At 46.2% G+C, this 15,950-nt stretch overlaps 1 protein-coding gene across 4 annotated transcripts in view; it reads right to left on the minus strand.

Annotated features, from left to right (window-relative positions):
* Positions 1–5,183: 5,183 nt before the first annotated feature.
* The window catches only part of Tango2 (transport and golgi organization 2 homolog), a 37,585-nt gene continuing 26,818 nt past the window's right edge, over positions 5,184–15,950 (minus strand). For all 4 annotated transcript variants that reach the window (XM_027924286.2, XM_027924287.3, XM_027924288.2 and 1 more), the window contains 4 exons: positions 14,230–14,300; positions 8,259–8,412; positions 6,962–7,066; positions 5,184–6,290 (listed from right to left, as the gene is read on the minus strand). In XM_027924286.2, the coding sequence (XP_027780087.1) occupies positions 6,170–6,290; positions 6,962–7,066; positions 8,259–8,412; positions 14,230–14,300 (451 nt within the window). In that variant the 3' untranslated portion in view covers positions 5,184–6,169. The remainder of the gene's footprint in view (positions 6,291–6,961; positions 7,067–8,258; positions 8,413–14,229; positions 14,301–15,950) is intronic.

The raw sequence follows: 15,950 nt of genomic DNA on the forward strand, positions 1-15,950 counted from the left end.
GGCAAGCATGGGGGATGCCGGGAGGAAGGGAGCGCGGGAATTATTGCGGGCGACGGGAACAGGAGCGCCGGGTACTCGGAAACATAGCAGCCAGCTGGCCGCCTCCGATGTGGGCAGTGTGGAAGAGGGCGTGCACACTTAGGCACCGTACAGTCGCCAATTAAAAGCAAACAATCACTTCTTAAAAATCAAGTAAGCTCAACTGTATGACAGTTTTCCATTTGCTAATACTATATCTGGAACCGTAAAAAGAGGGAGGATAGAAATAGAGAAGGGACAGCTCTTCCCTAGATTAGTACTCCGCCAATATATATAGAAGGGATGATGATTGACCATTGGCAGGCTCTTCTATCATTGTTGCTGGATACGAAAATCAGGTGCTAAAAATATGGTATATGTGCGGAAAATGAGAAATAGGTTCTCTCTTCTTGTCCTACTGGGGATCAATCCGAGGGTCGCCGGTTTGCTAGGCAAGTGTTTTACCATTGAGCTGTATCTCCAGCCACAAGGTTTTGTTTTTAATGTTTTTGGTGCTGAGGCTAGAATCGAAAGCCTCTCCTGTGCTAAGCCTGCTGTTGTAACACAGAGCTACACTCCCAGGTTTTTGGTTTTGTTTTTGTTTTTTAACACAGTTGCAAATTTTCTCTCCCCTAGATATTCCAGTAATTACAAGAGGGGAAACAGTAGCTTTGCAGGGAGAAAGAAAATCTGGGAAGGCGCCACCTTAAGCAATTCATCAAGATCACCAGCACCTCCAAATTTAGCATTAGCAAGCTGTACACTTTAAATATGGATGTTGCGGTGTTTATTATTTATACCTCAAAAGAAATGAAGTGGGGAGGGGCTGGGTTTGTGGCTCAGTGGTGGAGCGCTTGCCTTAGCATGTGTGAGGCGCTGGGTTTGATACTTAGCACCACGTAAAAATAAATAAATAAAATAGGGCTATGGTGTCCATCTACAAATAAAAAAATATTTTTTTAAAAATGAAGGGGGATAGGAGAAAAAAGCACTAATCAATGGACAGATATATTGTGGGTCTCCTGAAAAGGGAATAGATTCACTTGTAGGTATTTCTGCCCAAAAGCAAAACTTGAATGAAGAAAGATCAGACATACCCCAAATTAGGAGCATTCTGTAAAATTACCAGCAAGCACTTTTTCAAAGTGTTAAGATGATTCAAATCAAAGACAGACTGAGGAGTCATCTTCAATTAAGAGACACAACTAAGTGCAATGTGAAATCCAGATCCTAAATAGGATCCCGGCTCAGAAAATGGATATAGTGGGATAAGTGGTAAAATTCAAATAAAGTCTATTGATTAGTTAATTCTATTCTATTGAAAGATTCTTCACTTGGCCAAACTTTAGTCAGGCTTCTGAACCTTCTCCGAAGCCCATTTGTGTTCTTCCAGTTTTTGCTAAGGACTCTGCTAAGTTAATCTGGCAAGCACCCTCTTCCCCCAGTTTTTTATATCTGATCAGGATCTTCACCATCCTCCAGGTGGTGACTGATCACCTGGCCTGCCTTTAGCAAGAATCCTGTTAGATTGCTGAAATCCCCCTACATCCCTATATTTTCTCTCAGCAATTTTCCATTCAGTGACCCCCTACTCTGCTCCTTAGAGACAAACTTCCACTTGTCCAGGCTGTATTCAGAGTTGTATCCTTCCCATTGGAAGATCCTACTGTGGTGGTCCCAAACTATGGTGATGATCCTGAATAGTCTTCCTTACCATGATTTAATGAGTATCATTGAATCATCTTTTAACAGTGTCAATGTTAGTTTCCTGGTTATAATCATTTTACTGTGGTTTGGTGCTATTTTAACATTTTGAGAAACTGAATGAAAGATAATGGAATTCTTTACTTTTTAGTTGTTTTATTAAGTTGAAATAATTTTTATGTGAAAAAGGTTAAGGAGCCAGGTGCATGCCTATAATCCTAGCAACTTAGGAGGCTGAAGTAGGAGGATTTCAAGTTCAAAGCCAGGCTCAGCAAATTAGTGAGGCCCTAAGCAACTTAGGGAGACTTTGTCTTTAAAATAAAAATAAATAAATAGGGCTGAGTGTGTGGCTCAGTGGTTAAACACTCCTGGGTTCAATCCTCAGTACACAAACACACACACACACACACAAAAAAAAAAGAATAAAGAAAGAAAGAAAATGGAGGAAGGTGGTATCGAGGTGATGAAGCTGGAGCCCTGCTTAGGACTTTCCCTCTCTACCTGCCTCTCTCAGCATCTAGCATCTCATAGCAGGAACCATCCTACTGTGAGGGTCTGGCTGCTGGACTCAGCCAGGGCACACAAGCCTCCCTGTGGCTAGGCCAGCCAAAGCCCTTGGGAACTCTGCACACTGCCATCAATCATAGCAACCTCCCACACCTGGTAGGTTGTTGAGTCCAAAATGTCCCAATAAGACTTGAGACCTCAGAATTACACACTTTCAGCTTCCCATACAACCTGGAACCAACTGGGGGAACTCCCAACATAGGAACTGGCATCATAGTCACAAAGACCCATTGACTGGAAGCTCCGTCCCAGGCTAGGAGAGGATTCTTTCACCTCAATCTGGTTCACCCATGAGCCATGTTTCTGTTCGAGGGCCTTGGCAATGCCACCTGCTAGCAGATAAGACAAAAAGATATGGTCTTGGGAAGTCTGTGGTGGAAGGCCAGAGCCCAGGCCTGCGGGATGAGACTCAAGGCCATGCTTCATTCATGGGCTGGCCATGTTCTTTCATAGACCCACCTCTACAAAGGTCAGCCCCATACCTCTAACCTCCACATCTATTCTTCAACTTGGCCATTTAGGGGGCAGGGGGCAGAAGTAACTCATGAGGGAAGGGGTATCCAAGAAGGGGACAAGTAACATTTGCCTGAGAGAAGAGGACCCATGTTGGAGACTCAAGTCAGATACGTCTGATGACAAGTGCAGGAGACTAGCTATGCCGTGCCATGGTCTACCTATCTGGCCATGTCCAAAACACTTCTAGAAGACATTGGCTTCCAATAGCCCCTGTATACTTCTAACAGTACAAGAACTTTACTTCAAGGAGTTAATCTGAATAGAAGGAGGCTTGGAAAGCAAAAGTGCTGTTATCCTTAGTTTGAATGTCTATCTAGCCTAGGCATCAAGATACAACAATAAGCAAGAAAGGCCCTTGCCTCCATGAAGCACTAGTTCTAATGAAGAGACACACAAGAAAATGATCAAAATATGTACATCAGGCAATGCTGATTGCCATACAGGAAAATAGAGCAGGAACTAACAGGGAAAATTGCAACTTTATTTATTTTTACAGTGCTGGATTGAACTTAGACCTTGTACATGCGATGCAAGCAATCTATCACTGAGCTATACCTGGTATCTAAGATACCAAAAAAAGAATACAACTAACTGTAAACAGGTACCTGTACCTTCCCCCCACCCCCAGAGACTTCAGCAAAGACCTGTGGAAAGTAAAGGATGGCATGGTTTGGATGTCTACAAGAGGGATTTTTCAGGCACAGGGGATAGTGAATGTAAAGCCCCTCAGGCAAGAATTATGACTATGAGAAATGGAAAGGGCCTGGGCACATAAAGTGAAGGTGAGAGGGGTGCAAGGCATTGTGGCAAGAACTTTGTGGGTTGGCCATTGGCCTACAGAGGTATGTGCCCCCTGAGGTGCCACCAGTCCTTGTCCTGTCCATCCTGGCCTCATGGCTGTGCCTTCCCACCTCTCTGGGAAGTGGAGGACTATTAAGTAGAGGACTATTAAGAAGCCCCCTTTAAGCCTCAAACCTATTTCTCCACCTACAAAGTAAGGATCACAGTTATTTTAGTCTGCTAGGGCTGACATGACAAAATATGACAGAATGGCTTAAATAATAATCTGTTGTCTCACAGCTCTGGAGGTTGGAAGTCTGAGATGAAGAGGCAGCAGATCTATACTCTCTCTGAACACTCTAAGGAAGCTATGATCCAGGTCTTTCTCTCAGCTTCTGGTATACTCCCTGCTTATTCTGGTATAGCAGAACTTCATGCACTGTATGCTGTATCCAAATTTCTTTTCAGATAAGGACAACAGTCACTTTGGATTAGGACCCAGCCTAATTTTATCTTGATTATATATGGAAAGACGTTATCTCCCAATAGTCACATTCTAGATAGTGGAGTTAGAATTTTTTTTTTGGGGGGGGGGGCAGGGGAGTTGGGGGCAGAACTCAACCCATAACAATAGAATCTACATCTGCCCTTTCCTCAGAAGGTCTAGGCTATTGGGGAGCCCTGGGTAGGCTGGGGGCAGAGGGGTTCATGACAAGTGTTTAAAAAGCTTTCCCTGGGCAGACCCAGTCTCTAGGACAGAGATGAACAGGGAGGTTCTAGATAGGGAGGCTCTGCATGAGAGCAGTGTACCTGGCTGGGGGGAAGTGCTGGCATAGAACATGGGTACAAGACAGGGGAAAACCCACTGAGGCACATGGAGAATGTTGGCAGTGGGGCTGGTTGGGAGCCTTGACTGCCAGACACATGGGTCTTGAGACCTTTGGCCTAGATGTGTATTTTGTCACCACTGGAAGCCCCCTTTAAGCCTGGCCTGGCTTAACCACTATTCTTCTGAGTTTAAAGTGAGCCATGGAGGGCCTCAGACCCAGGGGCATGGAGGAGACAGGAAGAGGGAAGCTGGGCCCCTACTCATTCCCAGATGGACTAGCAATTTGTCATACCCAGGCTGGGATACGCAGCGCAGGTCCACATCCACTCTAAACTCATTGCTCTGAGAAGGCCAAGTCAGGTCAACTCCAAAGGCAAAAGGAAGCATGGAGCTAAGCAATGGATATGTGGGACTTATGCATGGCCAGTGCTTGAGACTTTACCTCCCCAGTGCCATGGCTGAGGCTGACTCTATTTGTCCTCTGGCCCTCAACTCCACCATTTCCATGCCTCTCCCTCCAAGGGCTCCTCCTAACGAATCACTGGTGGTGGGTAACTCATCCAGTAATCACCACCTGGGTCCCTTATATATGAGTGGGTCTCTTGCACCCTGGCCTATACCCATAGACAGATAGCCTGACCCAGAGGCCTCCATTACAGTGTTGAGGAGGTTGTGACAAAAGGAGGCAGAAAGAGCCTCGTATGGGTATTGGTACCACCACAGGAGTTCCTGTCACCACCATCACACAAAGGAAGGATCTTGAAACCCATTTACTCACCACAACTTCAAAGCTTTATTATCAACAGCTCACATTCAAGTTCAGATTCCTATAAAGTTTGATGTACCAAGAAGGGAGACAGCAAGGACTAGCTAAGTTCCCTTGCTGAGATGGGCCTTCCCAGAACCCATAACACCCACCTGGTAAGTAGTGGCCTGAAAGCCCCTGGAACACACACAACCATCCTGCACCATGGACCTGAACATACAGGACCCTTGGTGCACAAAAGACCACCCAGCATATGTGGGGCCACATCTCTCATTCAAGACTGTCCAATGCACACAGGACTCTCTGGCATATGGAGAACCACTGGATCTCTAATGAGGCTGAGCTTCTATTGTAAAAGTGAGTTTTTCTCTGGTCCTCCTTGTATATGATTGCAAATATGGCCCATATCCTCTCAGGAACAGGTATGGTTGTTGGGAAGTAAAGCACAGTGGTGCCCTATGTACCACTTAAACACCATTTAAGGCACCATTTAAATAAATGCCTACTCCTGACATTTGACCAGAGCAAAGAGCCATTGGCTACAAGTATAAGGTAAAAGGTTCTCTTCTGCCTGCTTGGCATGCACATGTGTGTGTATACTCTTGAGTATGTGTTCAAATATGTATACACATGCAATTTTGTGTGCATGTGTGTGCCTCTGCACATGGGGGTGTGTATGTGTGTGAGCATGTGCCCTACATGTGTATGTGTGCCTTTACATGTGGACAAGGTAGACCCAAGTATAGTCACACACATATGGTACACCTGGTTCTGTCCTAGACCTGGCATCAGAATCTCTCACTCCCCATTGGCATAAAGGCAGACCCTGAGCTGGATACAACACAAGAATAGGTAACAAACAAATTAGACATCTCTGAGAATGTTGGCCAAGTCACGAGCAGTGTAGTATGGTCATGGAAGGTTGCTGTCCACACTGGCCTTCAAGGCAGGGCCTCCAGAGCCTGCTGGCCATATCCAGCAGTGGGGGATTAGCTCTGTAACATGAACTCGTAGGTGTTGGTCTCCCAGCAGGAGGGGTCCTTGTTCAGCATGCTGCGCTCGGTGAAGGTCACGTGACCATCTGCGTCCACAAGGATGATGGTGTTGGTTCTGAAAAACAGTGTTCACCCTGTATCCCTAGGCTCCAGTCCTACCTGTCAGAGGCACAGCTGATGCCAGACCTGAGGCAGGAGGCAGGAAGAGGCAGATTCACCAAGTGTGGGGTCTGTGCTGGGCACTTGGTTCCAGCTTTGTGGTAGGTCACAAATGAGTAGCAATCCCAGTCTTGAGGATACAGAGAAGCTTGTCAGAGGCATCTGGGCCTCCTGACCAAGCCTGCATGCCCACACTGGGTGAGTCCTGTCACCTCTAGTCTGAAACACCCCCAGCCTTCCCTGCCTTCCCTCTGCAGGAAGAGCCCCACCTGCCTGCCCAAAACTTTCACAGGGTGGCCCTAAGGGGGCCTGACCCCAAGGGGGCAGCCCAATGGCCCCATCTAGAAGACAGCTGAAGACTGGGGGATCTCAAGCCCTGATCTACAGAGCCCCTGGGAATTGATGCTCATTTATGTTATGCATGGCCCTTAACTGTGGAGTCTGCTTGCCCCTGTAGCCCAGTCTATACAGGGCAAAGGCTTTGAATTTACTCAGTTAGGGAAATAGCCTGGTCCTAGCTAGCTATGGAACATAAGGAAGCTCAGTTTCTTTATCCTTCCTCCAGCCTGGGAAGTGGGAGACTAGGGTAGGAAGGTGATGCACCTGGTACCCCCAGCCCCTCCATACCTGGTTCCATAGTTGGGGCAGCGCACACATACAGCTGCATACTTGCTCAGTATGGGCTGTACATATTCCTGGCCCTGGTCTTCAATGGCTGGGTCTGGCAGCTGTCTGGAAGGACAGAGGGGAAAAAGGTCATCATGCCTGTCCATGGTCCTGGATGGTCAGCTGGACTAACCTAAAGTGCTAACAGCTTTCAGGTTCCTAATGAGCTCCCTGGGCTTGGAAAGCAACTGGGGAGAACCACAAGTGTTGGTTTATTCCCTTTCATGCTCAATGCCTCACATCTTTGTCTACTCATCTATTTATGACTCCATCACTGAAACCCAGGCAGCCAGATAGCATATATATTCTCTTACTGTCCCTAGAAGAGCCTTTGCAAGCAGCTTTTCATAACAGGAGTCCACTCAAGCATTGAGACTTGCCAGCCACCATAAGGGGTACTAGAGCTACAGCAATCAATAAGAACAGCCAGGGCCTATCATGGCTCTGTCCAGGATGACACACTGACTAATGACTATGTGGTCTTAGAGCTGAGCAGAGGGCTAGGCCAGCACAGCTCCCCCAAGGGAGTGGTGATGCTGAGGCTAAAGGGTAATGTTATGGTTCAGAGGCCTTGAGGCAGTTGTGGGAGGGCAGGGAGAAAAGAACGGGAGACAGACTATGAGGTGTCCTCTGAGGGTCCACTGGGGGAAGTGAGACCAACAGGGTACACAAGTGAATGCTGGGTTGTCTAGGCAGGAAATGGTATGTGTGGCAGTGGGAGGGACATATGGGACTACACTCAGAACAAAATCCAGGTTGATGAGCACCAGGATCCCTGCTGGGACAGCTAAGCCCTAGGTGTCCAGTATCTGAGGGTGCCTTGTGCAGAGGCCTATGGGCAAGGAAGATGGTGGGGGAGCTCCTCTGCCCCCAGGAACAGGCATGCCTGTGCCCAGTGCTCAACCCCAAAGTCACTAGAAAGACAGCATGTGGGAAGCTCTATCTATATCTCCTCTCACACAGAAGAGAACCTCTAGCTGCTCTGGCCTCAGGCCAGCCTGCATCAGATCTCTATGAGCACTGAGCCTCCCAGCCCACATGACCCTGACTTCCCCATCTCTCATCATCAAAGGACCCTACCAGAAATCAAGGAGAACAGCGGAGGAGTAGCAGAGGGGCCAAGGACAGCATATTTTTCAGGTTTCCTGCAGTTAGAAGCCAGACCTGGTTACTTTCATAGGCCTTTAGAGTAGCAGAACCTGCCTTCTTCTTTGCCTCAAAGCCTGAGTGGTCACCCCAGAAGAATCTGCCCACTTACGCCTCCTCATTGTTGAGCACATCCAGGAGCTGGTTAACAAGAGTATCCTTGGGGAGCACATGGCTCTGCTCCACAACCTCTAGGAAGAGCTTCTTGCCAAAGCACAGCTTCCTCCAGGGTGTCTCCAGCAGTGCATTGCTCAGTCCATAGGTCCCTGCAGGGAAGAGACCAGCTTAGCCATACAGAGGTCCAGCTATGTGATTTCAAGGTAAACTTCTGACACCTACTGGTCCACCCAACACAAGATGTTAGGGATAGCTGAGTGTGGTGGCACACGCCTGTAATCCCAGCAACTCAAGAAGATGAGTCAGGAAGACCCCCAGTTCAAAGCCAGCCTCAGCAATTTAGTGAGGCCCTAAGCAACTTAGTAAGAACTTATCTCAAATTAAAAGGGCTGGGAATGTGGCTCAGTGGTTAAACATCCCTGGTGTCCCCCCAAATAACAAAATGGCAGGGGTATAGCAGGTGATAGCAAAATTGAACCAGACTGCATCACTTTGGCACTCTCTAGGCTCATACCTGATCCATATCTATGGTAAGGGGTACAGAACCCAAGGCAGGGCAGAGGCAAGTGGCAACCTCAAGATTCCACAAAGTACAGATATCTAGGGGACAAGATGGACGGACTAATATGAAATAAAAAACTTGAACTCTAATAGGCATCCATTTCTAAGGTATGGTATGAGGGTTATCTGCAAAAATCAAGGGTGGGACAACCACCAACCCAAGGGCAGGAGGGTGCCCACCATGATAGGTCCTGACTCATGAGGAGATAGGAAGTCCTAGCCAGTGGACACACAGACAGTATACATATCCATTATACAGAGCCCACCTCTGTATACTGACTGGGTTCCTGCTAAGAGAGCAGGTGGACTCATTGCAAGGACTCTGAGCTGCAGTTTCTCAGAACAAGGAAGTTCTAAAGTGGACAGAAGGTGTGACCAAAAGAGAAAGGGTTTCTCATGTCATAAAAGTGAAGGACACACATTTGAGGGGAGAGACCCCTCAGAGCTGCTTCTCCAGAGGTCCAGGTGGCCAAGTAGCACACAGCTCTGCATCCTGGATGAGGCACCAAGGAAGCAGAGTCTGAAGCAGCTCCAGTTCCAGTCAAGTCCAGGAAGATTGCCCTGGACTCTGCTGGAGCCCCCATAGTCAAGTTGCCAGTCCCTGATGTCATTGTGGTTTTTTTCCTTCTGGAACAACTGGGAAGACAATTTAATATTGGTGCTAGGAAATTAGGAAGCCACAGGCAAAGACTGGAGTTTGATCCCACCTGACATCGTACACAAAACTAACTCAAATTGGACCAAAGACATAAATGAAAGAGCTACAACTATAAACCCTTAGAAGAAAACATGAGAGGAAAGCTTCATAACCTTAGATCAGGCAATGACTTATTAAATAAGACAGCAAAAACATAAACAACAGAAGAAAAAAATAGGGGGCTTCATCCAAACTTAGAACTTTGTGCTTCAAAAGAAACCAAGAAAGTAAAAAAAGAAAATCCATGAAATGGGGAAGAATTTTTGCAAATCAGATCTCTTGTTGCATTGGCAGAATAAAGAAATCCTACAACTCAAAAAGAAAACCTAGGGCTGGGGCTGTAGCTCAGTGATAAAGCGCTTGCCTCGCATGTGTGAGGCACTGGGCTCAATCCTCAGCACCATGTAAAAATAAATAAAAGATATTGTGTGTCCATCTGCAACTAAAATATATATATATATAAAAGAAAACCTATTCATTAATTCTGAGGATTGAACCCAGGCCACTTAACCATTAAGCCACATCCTCAGCCCTTTTTATTTTTTTATTTTGAGACAGGGTCTCACTAGATTAGGGCCTCACTAAGTTGCTGGGCTTTGAACTTGGGATCCTCCAGCCTCAACCTCCTGAGTTACTGGGATTATAGGCATGCACTACCACACTGGGCAGAGAACCAAATTTTAAAATGAGCAAAGACCTGAATAAACATTTCTTGGCAGAAAAAGTGGCTAACAAGTACATGAAAATATGTTCAACATCCATAGCCACCAGACAAACGTAATAAAAATCACAAGAAGATGCCCCTTCATACCCATTAAGATAGCTACAATCTAAAAGATAGAGGATAGAGTTGGAATGTAACATAGCAGTAGAACACTTGCCTAATATGTAGAAGCCATGGGTTCAATTCCCAGCATCATATGCACACACCCAAAGACAGAAGACTGGGGAATGTAGCTCATTGGTACATGTGCTTAGCAAGCACAAGGCCTGGATTCAATCCCAGTACCCACCCCTCCCCCACTGCAAAAATAAATAAATAACAAGGATTGGTGAGGATTCAGAGAAACTGAGACCCTTGTACACTGCTGTTAGAAATGTAAAATGGGAGGCTGGGGTTGTAGCTCAGCAGTAGAGCGCTCACCTAGCAAGAGCGAGGCCCTGGGTTCAATCCTCAGCACCACATAAAAATAAATAAAATAAAGGTATTGTGTCTATCTACAACTAAAACATATTAACAACAAAAAAATGTAAAATGGTGCAGATGCTTTGGAAAATAATTTGGAAGTTCCTCAAAAGGCTAACAAAGTTACCATATGATCCAGCAATTCTACTCCTAGGTGTTTTTATGTGTGTCTGTACTGTTTCACCACAAGCAAGGTGAAAACATGTCCACACAAAAACTTTTAATAAATGTTCATGGCAGCATTATTCATAATAGCCGAAAGTATTCATTAATGGCTGAATGGAGAAACAAAATATATAACCACAGAGTATTACTCAGCCTTAAAAAGAATCAACAAGGGATGGACTTGTGGCTCAGCAGTAGAGCGCTCGCCTAACACATGCAAGGCCCTAGGTTCAATCTTCAACACCACATACAAACAAATAAATAAAATAAAGGTATTGTGTCCAACTACAACTAAAAAAAATATTTTTAAAAAAAGAACAAGCTGATTCAGGCTACAAGATGAATATTGAAAACATTAAGCTACATAACCCACTTGAATCAAAGTGTGAAATATGATATATCAAGAACTATGTAATGTTTTGAACAGCCAACAATAAAAAATTTAAAAATAAATAAATAAATAAATAAAAGGTAACTTTATTTTTTAATTAAAAAAAGAAAACATTAAACTAAGCGAAAGAATTCAGAAGTCAGTTCCCAAGACCACACAGTACATGATTCCATCTGTATGAAATGTTCATAATGAGCAAGTCCATAGAGACAGCAGATTAAAAGTTGCCAGGAGCTGGGCGCAGTGGCACACGCCTATAATCCCACAGCTAGGGAGGCTAAGGCAGGAAGATTGTGAGTTCAAAGCCAGCCTCAGCAACAGCGAGGTGCTATGCAACTCAGTGAGACCCTATTTCTAAATAAAATACAAAATAGGGGGGATGTATTTCAGTGGTTGACGCCCCTGATTTCAATACCCAGCACCAAAAAGAAAAAGTTGCCAAGGTACAGACACAGTAGCCCACACCTGTAATCCCAGTGACTCAGGAGGCTGAGGCAAGATGATCTCAAGTTTGAGGCCAATCAGGGCAACTTAATGAGACTCTGTCTCAAAATAAAAAATAAAAAGGACTGGGGTTGTAGTTCTGTGGTAGTCTCCCCTGGATTCAATCTCTAGTATCAAAGAGAAAAATAAAAGGTTGCCAGGGGCTGGGAAGCAAGAGGGAAGGGGGAGTATGTGCTAATGAATGTGAGACTTTCTTTGGGATATGATGAAAAGATTCTGGGATTAGACATAGTGACAGTTGAGTAATTTTGTGCATTTACTAAAACCCATTGAATATAATATACTTTAAATGGGTGAACTATATAGCATGTGAGCCATATCTCAATAAAACTGTTATTTTAAAAAATGGTAACTGGGCCTTGAGCCTCTCTCTTGCTCAGCCCACTCCACTGTACCTTACAGAGTGCTACTTCCACCTTCATCAAATCTGTACTTTGTCTATTAAAAAAGTCTTTGCTAGGGTGTACTAAGGTATAGTTCAGTAGTAAGATTGTGTACTTAGGAACTGGAGTTGTAGCTCAGCAGTAGAGCACTCGACTAGCACATGCAGAGCACTGGGTTTGATCCTCGGCACCACATAAAAATAAAATAAAGGTAAGAATGTGTACTTAGCAGGCATGAGGTACTGGGTTCAATTTCTAAAAAAGTAAAAGAAGGAACACAGATCAGGTGGGGGCAGATGCAGGGATTAAAAACAGGAGGTGGGGGGCTGGGGATATAGCTCAAGTGGTAGAGTGCTTGTCTAGCATGCACAAGGCCCTGAGTTCAATCCCTAGCACCACCAAAAAAAAAAAAAAAAAAAAAAATGGCACATGAAAGAATTTTTACCAAAAATGACTTAGCAGAAAATAAGTGTCTCTAGTCAGGGGGTCTCAGGCACTGAGAACAGTAAAGCTTCTATCTGCTTCCCAAAGGCCTCTGGGCCAATGTTTAAAATGAGGAGTGGACCTATCTCTGTCCTTTGATATTTTAGTTTCCAATTCTCTCCTGCACGGTCACTGGCTCAGGGCAGCCCCAACAATATGTGAAAGGAAAGACTGACTCCAGGGTACAAACCCACCTCACCACATACCCAAACTCCAAGAAGTCTGAACTTATGGGGAGACACTGAGGCAAGAAGAATGGTAAGAACTGTCCCAAGCGAAGCCAGAATGATTCTTCCCAAACCCAGGATCCCTGAGCATCATGTCCCTCTGTTCCTTGCTGTTAGTTATTTATCACCCAACTCTTGGGAGCTTGGCCAGCCCTGCTTTGGATCCCTATGGCTCTAAGGTGGGAGCTGGGGTCCCACTATGGCTCCAGAGCACCTTGTGGTAACTGGGCCAGCATGAGGAATAGATGCTAGCATAAATGTGCACCATTAACCCCCAGTGGGAAGGAAGGACCTGTGTCCTGCGACCTCACTTGGTGACTGGTGCCAACTGCAGAGAAAATCCCTGTGTCCTGAGGACACAAAAACTATACTACGAAAGAACACTGCCTCAAAGAGGCAGGGATGAGGGTGATACCAAGGATGTTGACACTCTTCCCATGGGCTGGGTCATCTGATATGGGCCAACAGCTCAGATATAGGGACCAGAGTGGGTGTCTGAGTTCTGTAGTCCTAAGATGTCACCAGTGAGAACAGGCCTCAAGCAGCAAGCTGGGGAGGGAGGAAGCAGGCCTGAAGGCAGGGTTCTGGTCCCGGAATTTTGTTTACCTGATATACTGTGCTAGACCCCATTTGTGCTATTTCCCAGGGGTTCCTGCTCTGTCCTGAAGACTCAGACCTCCTCCCAAAAGTAGTTTATAGTGGGAAAGGCAATGTAATACTCTCTGCCCAGATTGCGGGGACGGATGCTGACAGAGGAGGCTTTCAGGAAATCATAACACCTAAAGAAGAAGGGAACAGAAGGGCAGAGCAGCAGAAGGCACAGCCTGGGCAAAGGTGTAGCTAGAGGGAGGGGATGGTCCAGGCAGAGTATGCTCTGGGGTACAGGGGGAGGCAGGCAGGTGATGGGAGAGACAAGTCTCTGAGAACATGGGCCAGCATGTGGCCAGATGCAGGAGGTATGCATTTGTGACAAGTTAGCATGTGGTGCTTGTGCATGGGGAAGAGGTCAAGGGGAGGAGCCTGGGTGGAGCCTAAAGGATCTAAGGCAAGATGAGGCTACCGGAGGTGGGGCTGGTGATGGGGCTGTAAAGTGGGGTTGGAGGTCACCAGCTGGGCTTTGGGGCTAAGATGGGAAGTCCAGAGCAAGTGCAGTCTTAGTCTATAGGAAAAGCCCATGAAAGGCAGTAGGGAGGGTATAAGGCTCTCTTGTGGCAGGTATGGGCCACAATCTTGTACAGATCATTAGGCATCAAATGGCCAAAAAGTCCCAGGAAAGTGCTGCAACAGGGTCCTGGTCTCTAAAAAGTATAGGTTATCCCCTTCATTAGGAGCAGCCCCCTTCTCCGTCAGACTCCCAGAACAGACTCACCTGGTGTCAGGACAATGGGCTCAGGCCTCCCCCGGTTTCCATAGTAGCAAACCAAGTCTCCTTTTGTTGTGCTGTAGATAGAGGAAGGGGAGAAGAAGGTAAGATGGGAGCCACAGGGTATCCTGCCCCCACATTGCGCAGTTTGATCTCATGGCCCTATTCCCAGAGCCCCAATGGGAGCCAACGCAAAAACAATGGTCCACTTTAGCCAGGCTAGGATACTGGAAGCCAGAGTCATGGAGACCCTGGCTCCTTCTAACATCACAGGTATATTCCTGGCTCACCTTGGGGACCACCAGCCTAGGAGGCACAGCACAGCATGGCTGAATGCCACATAGCATAGGCATGTGGTGATAATATCAGAGTTGGGCCCCACCCCAACAAACACCCGAACACTCCAGGGGGCCAAGGCCCCCACCTCCACAATTGATCTCAAACTGTTCCTGGGCAGTTGGTCTCACGGCGACATAGACTTCTCAACAAAGTGCCATATGAAAACATATTTTTGTATACCAACTGCAGATTTTAAAAATACTTTAAACTGCTCCACAGCTAAAGATATCCCAGTTCCTCAATACTGCAGTAAGTCTTTCTGCTAGAACTTGGAATACCTTTTTTGCAAACTAAAGAGGGACTCCCCTGTGATCCCAGCTACTTGAAAGGTTGAGACAGGAGGATTGCAAGTTTAAGGCCCACCTAGGCAACTAACCTAGACCCTGTCTCAAATAAATAAATAGGGATTCTTTATAACCTGTGAGGCATCTTCCCAAGACAAAAAGCTGAACAAGGAGACCCTTGTCTTCAATACAGACAAATGCAGGGTAAGGGGCAGATGTTGAGTACTAGAGACCTGCCCTTCCTCCCTCACTCTCCAACCACCCTCCAGTCCACACAGGCATCTAGAACCCCTAGCCTGTACTCACATTTCTTTCACATTCTTCCTCACTACAATCCTTGGCAATTTCCTCAAGATGTTTGGCTAATGACTTCAGAGATTTTATTTTCTGGCAAAAGTTCTTTTAAACTTTTTGCCTATGGGCCTATAGAAATAGATACTGGAACTAATGCCAGTGTCACCAGAGGCCAGGCAAAAGGAGGGCCTGACCTAGGAGAGGTCTTGGTTTCCTCATTAGCACCCACCAACAGGGCTGCTTTCCTGGCACCATCTTCCATCTAACCACAGGATGCTCTTCTGGCCACTGTCAAACTTCTTGGGTGGCGTTGGGATAGCAGGCCCCTGAACCAGGAACCAGGACAGCTAATTAGGCTCCCAGAGATATAGGCCCTCACATTTGACCATACATCCATTCAAAGGACAACTCCCTAGTTCCCTGGACACTCAACACAGCTGCTGAACACCCAGTCTCACTAGCATCATAGTTGCTAGTCTGGTTTCTTAGGGCTGGGTCAGATAAGCATGGAACTACTGACAGTGGTAACCAAGTATGGAGAGCCTAGACAGCACATGGACTTGGTCTTCAGGAGCTAAAGGTCAACAGAAAGGAGAACTCTTGGCAGCAAATTCATAATCAGCCTCTACCCTGGGCCTTCCTCCTATTGGTTATTACAGCTTGCTCAACCTCCACACTGAGTCTGTCTAGCCATGTGGTACAGAGATGAGGCAAAGAATGACACATGAAATGGATTCTCAAAGGAATAGAAGCCTAGGTCTTAAGAGCCCAGAGGTCCATTGACTTCCCCTCACAGAAGGAGGCAGCTCA

This window comes from Marmota flaviventris, chromosome 1 (genome assembly GCF_047511675.1).
Source record: "Marmota flaviventris isolate mMarFla1 chromosome 1, mMarFla1.hap1, whole genome shotgun sequence".
Classification (NCBI taxonomy): Eukaryota; Metazoa; Chordata; class Mammalia; order Rodentia; family Sciuridae; genus Marmota; species Marmota flaviventris.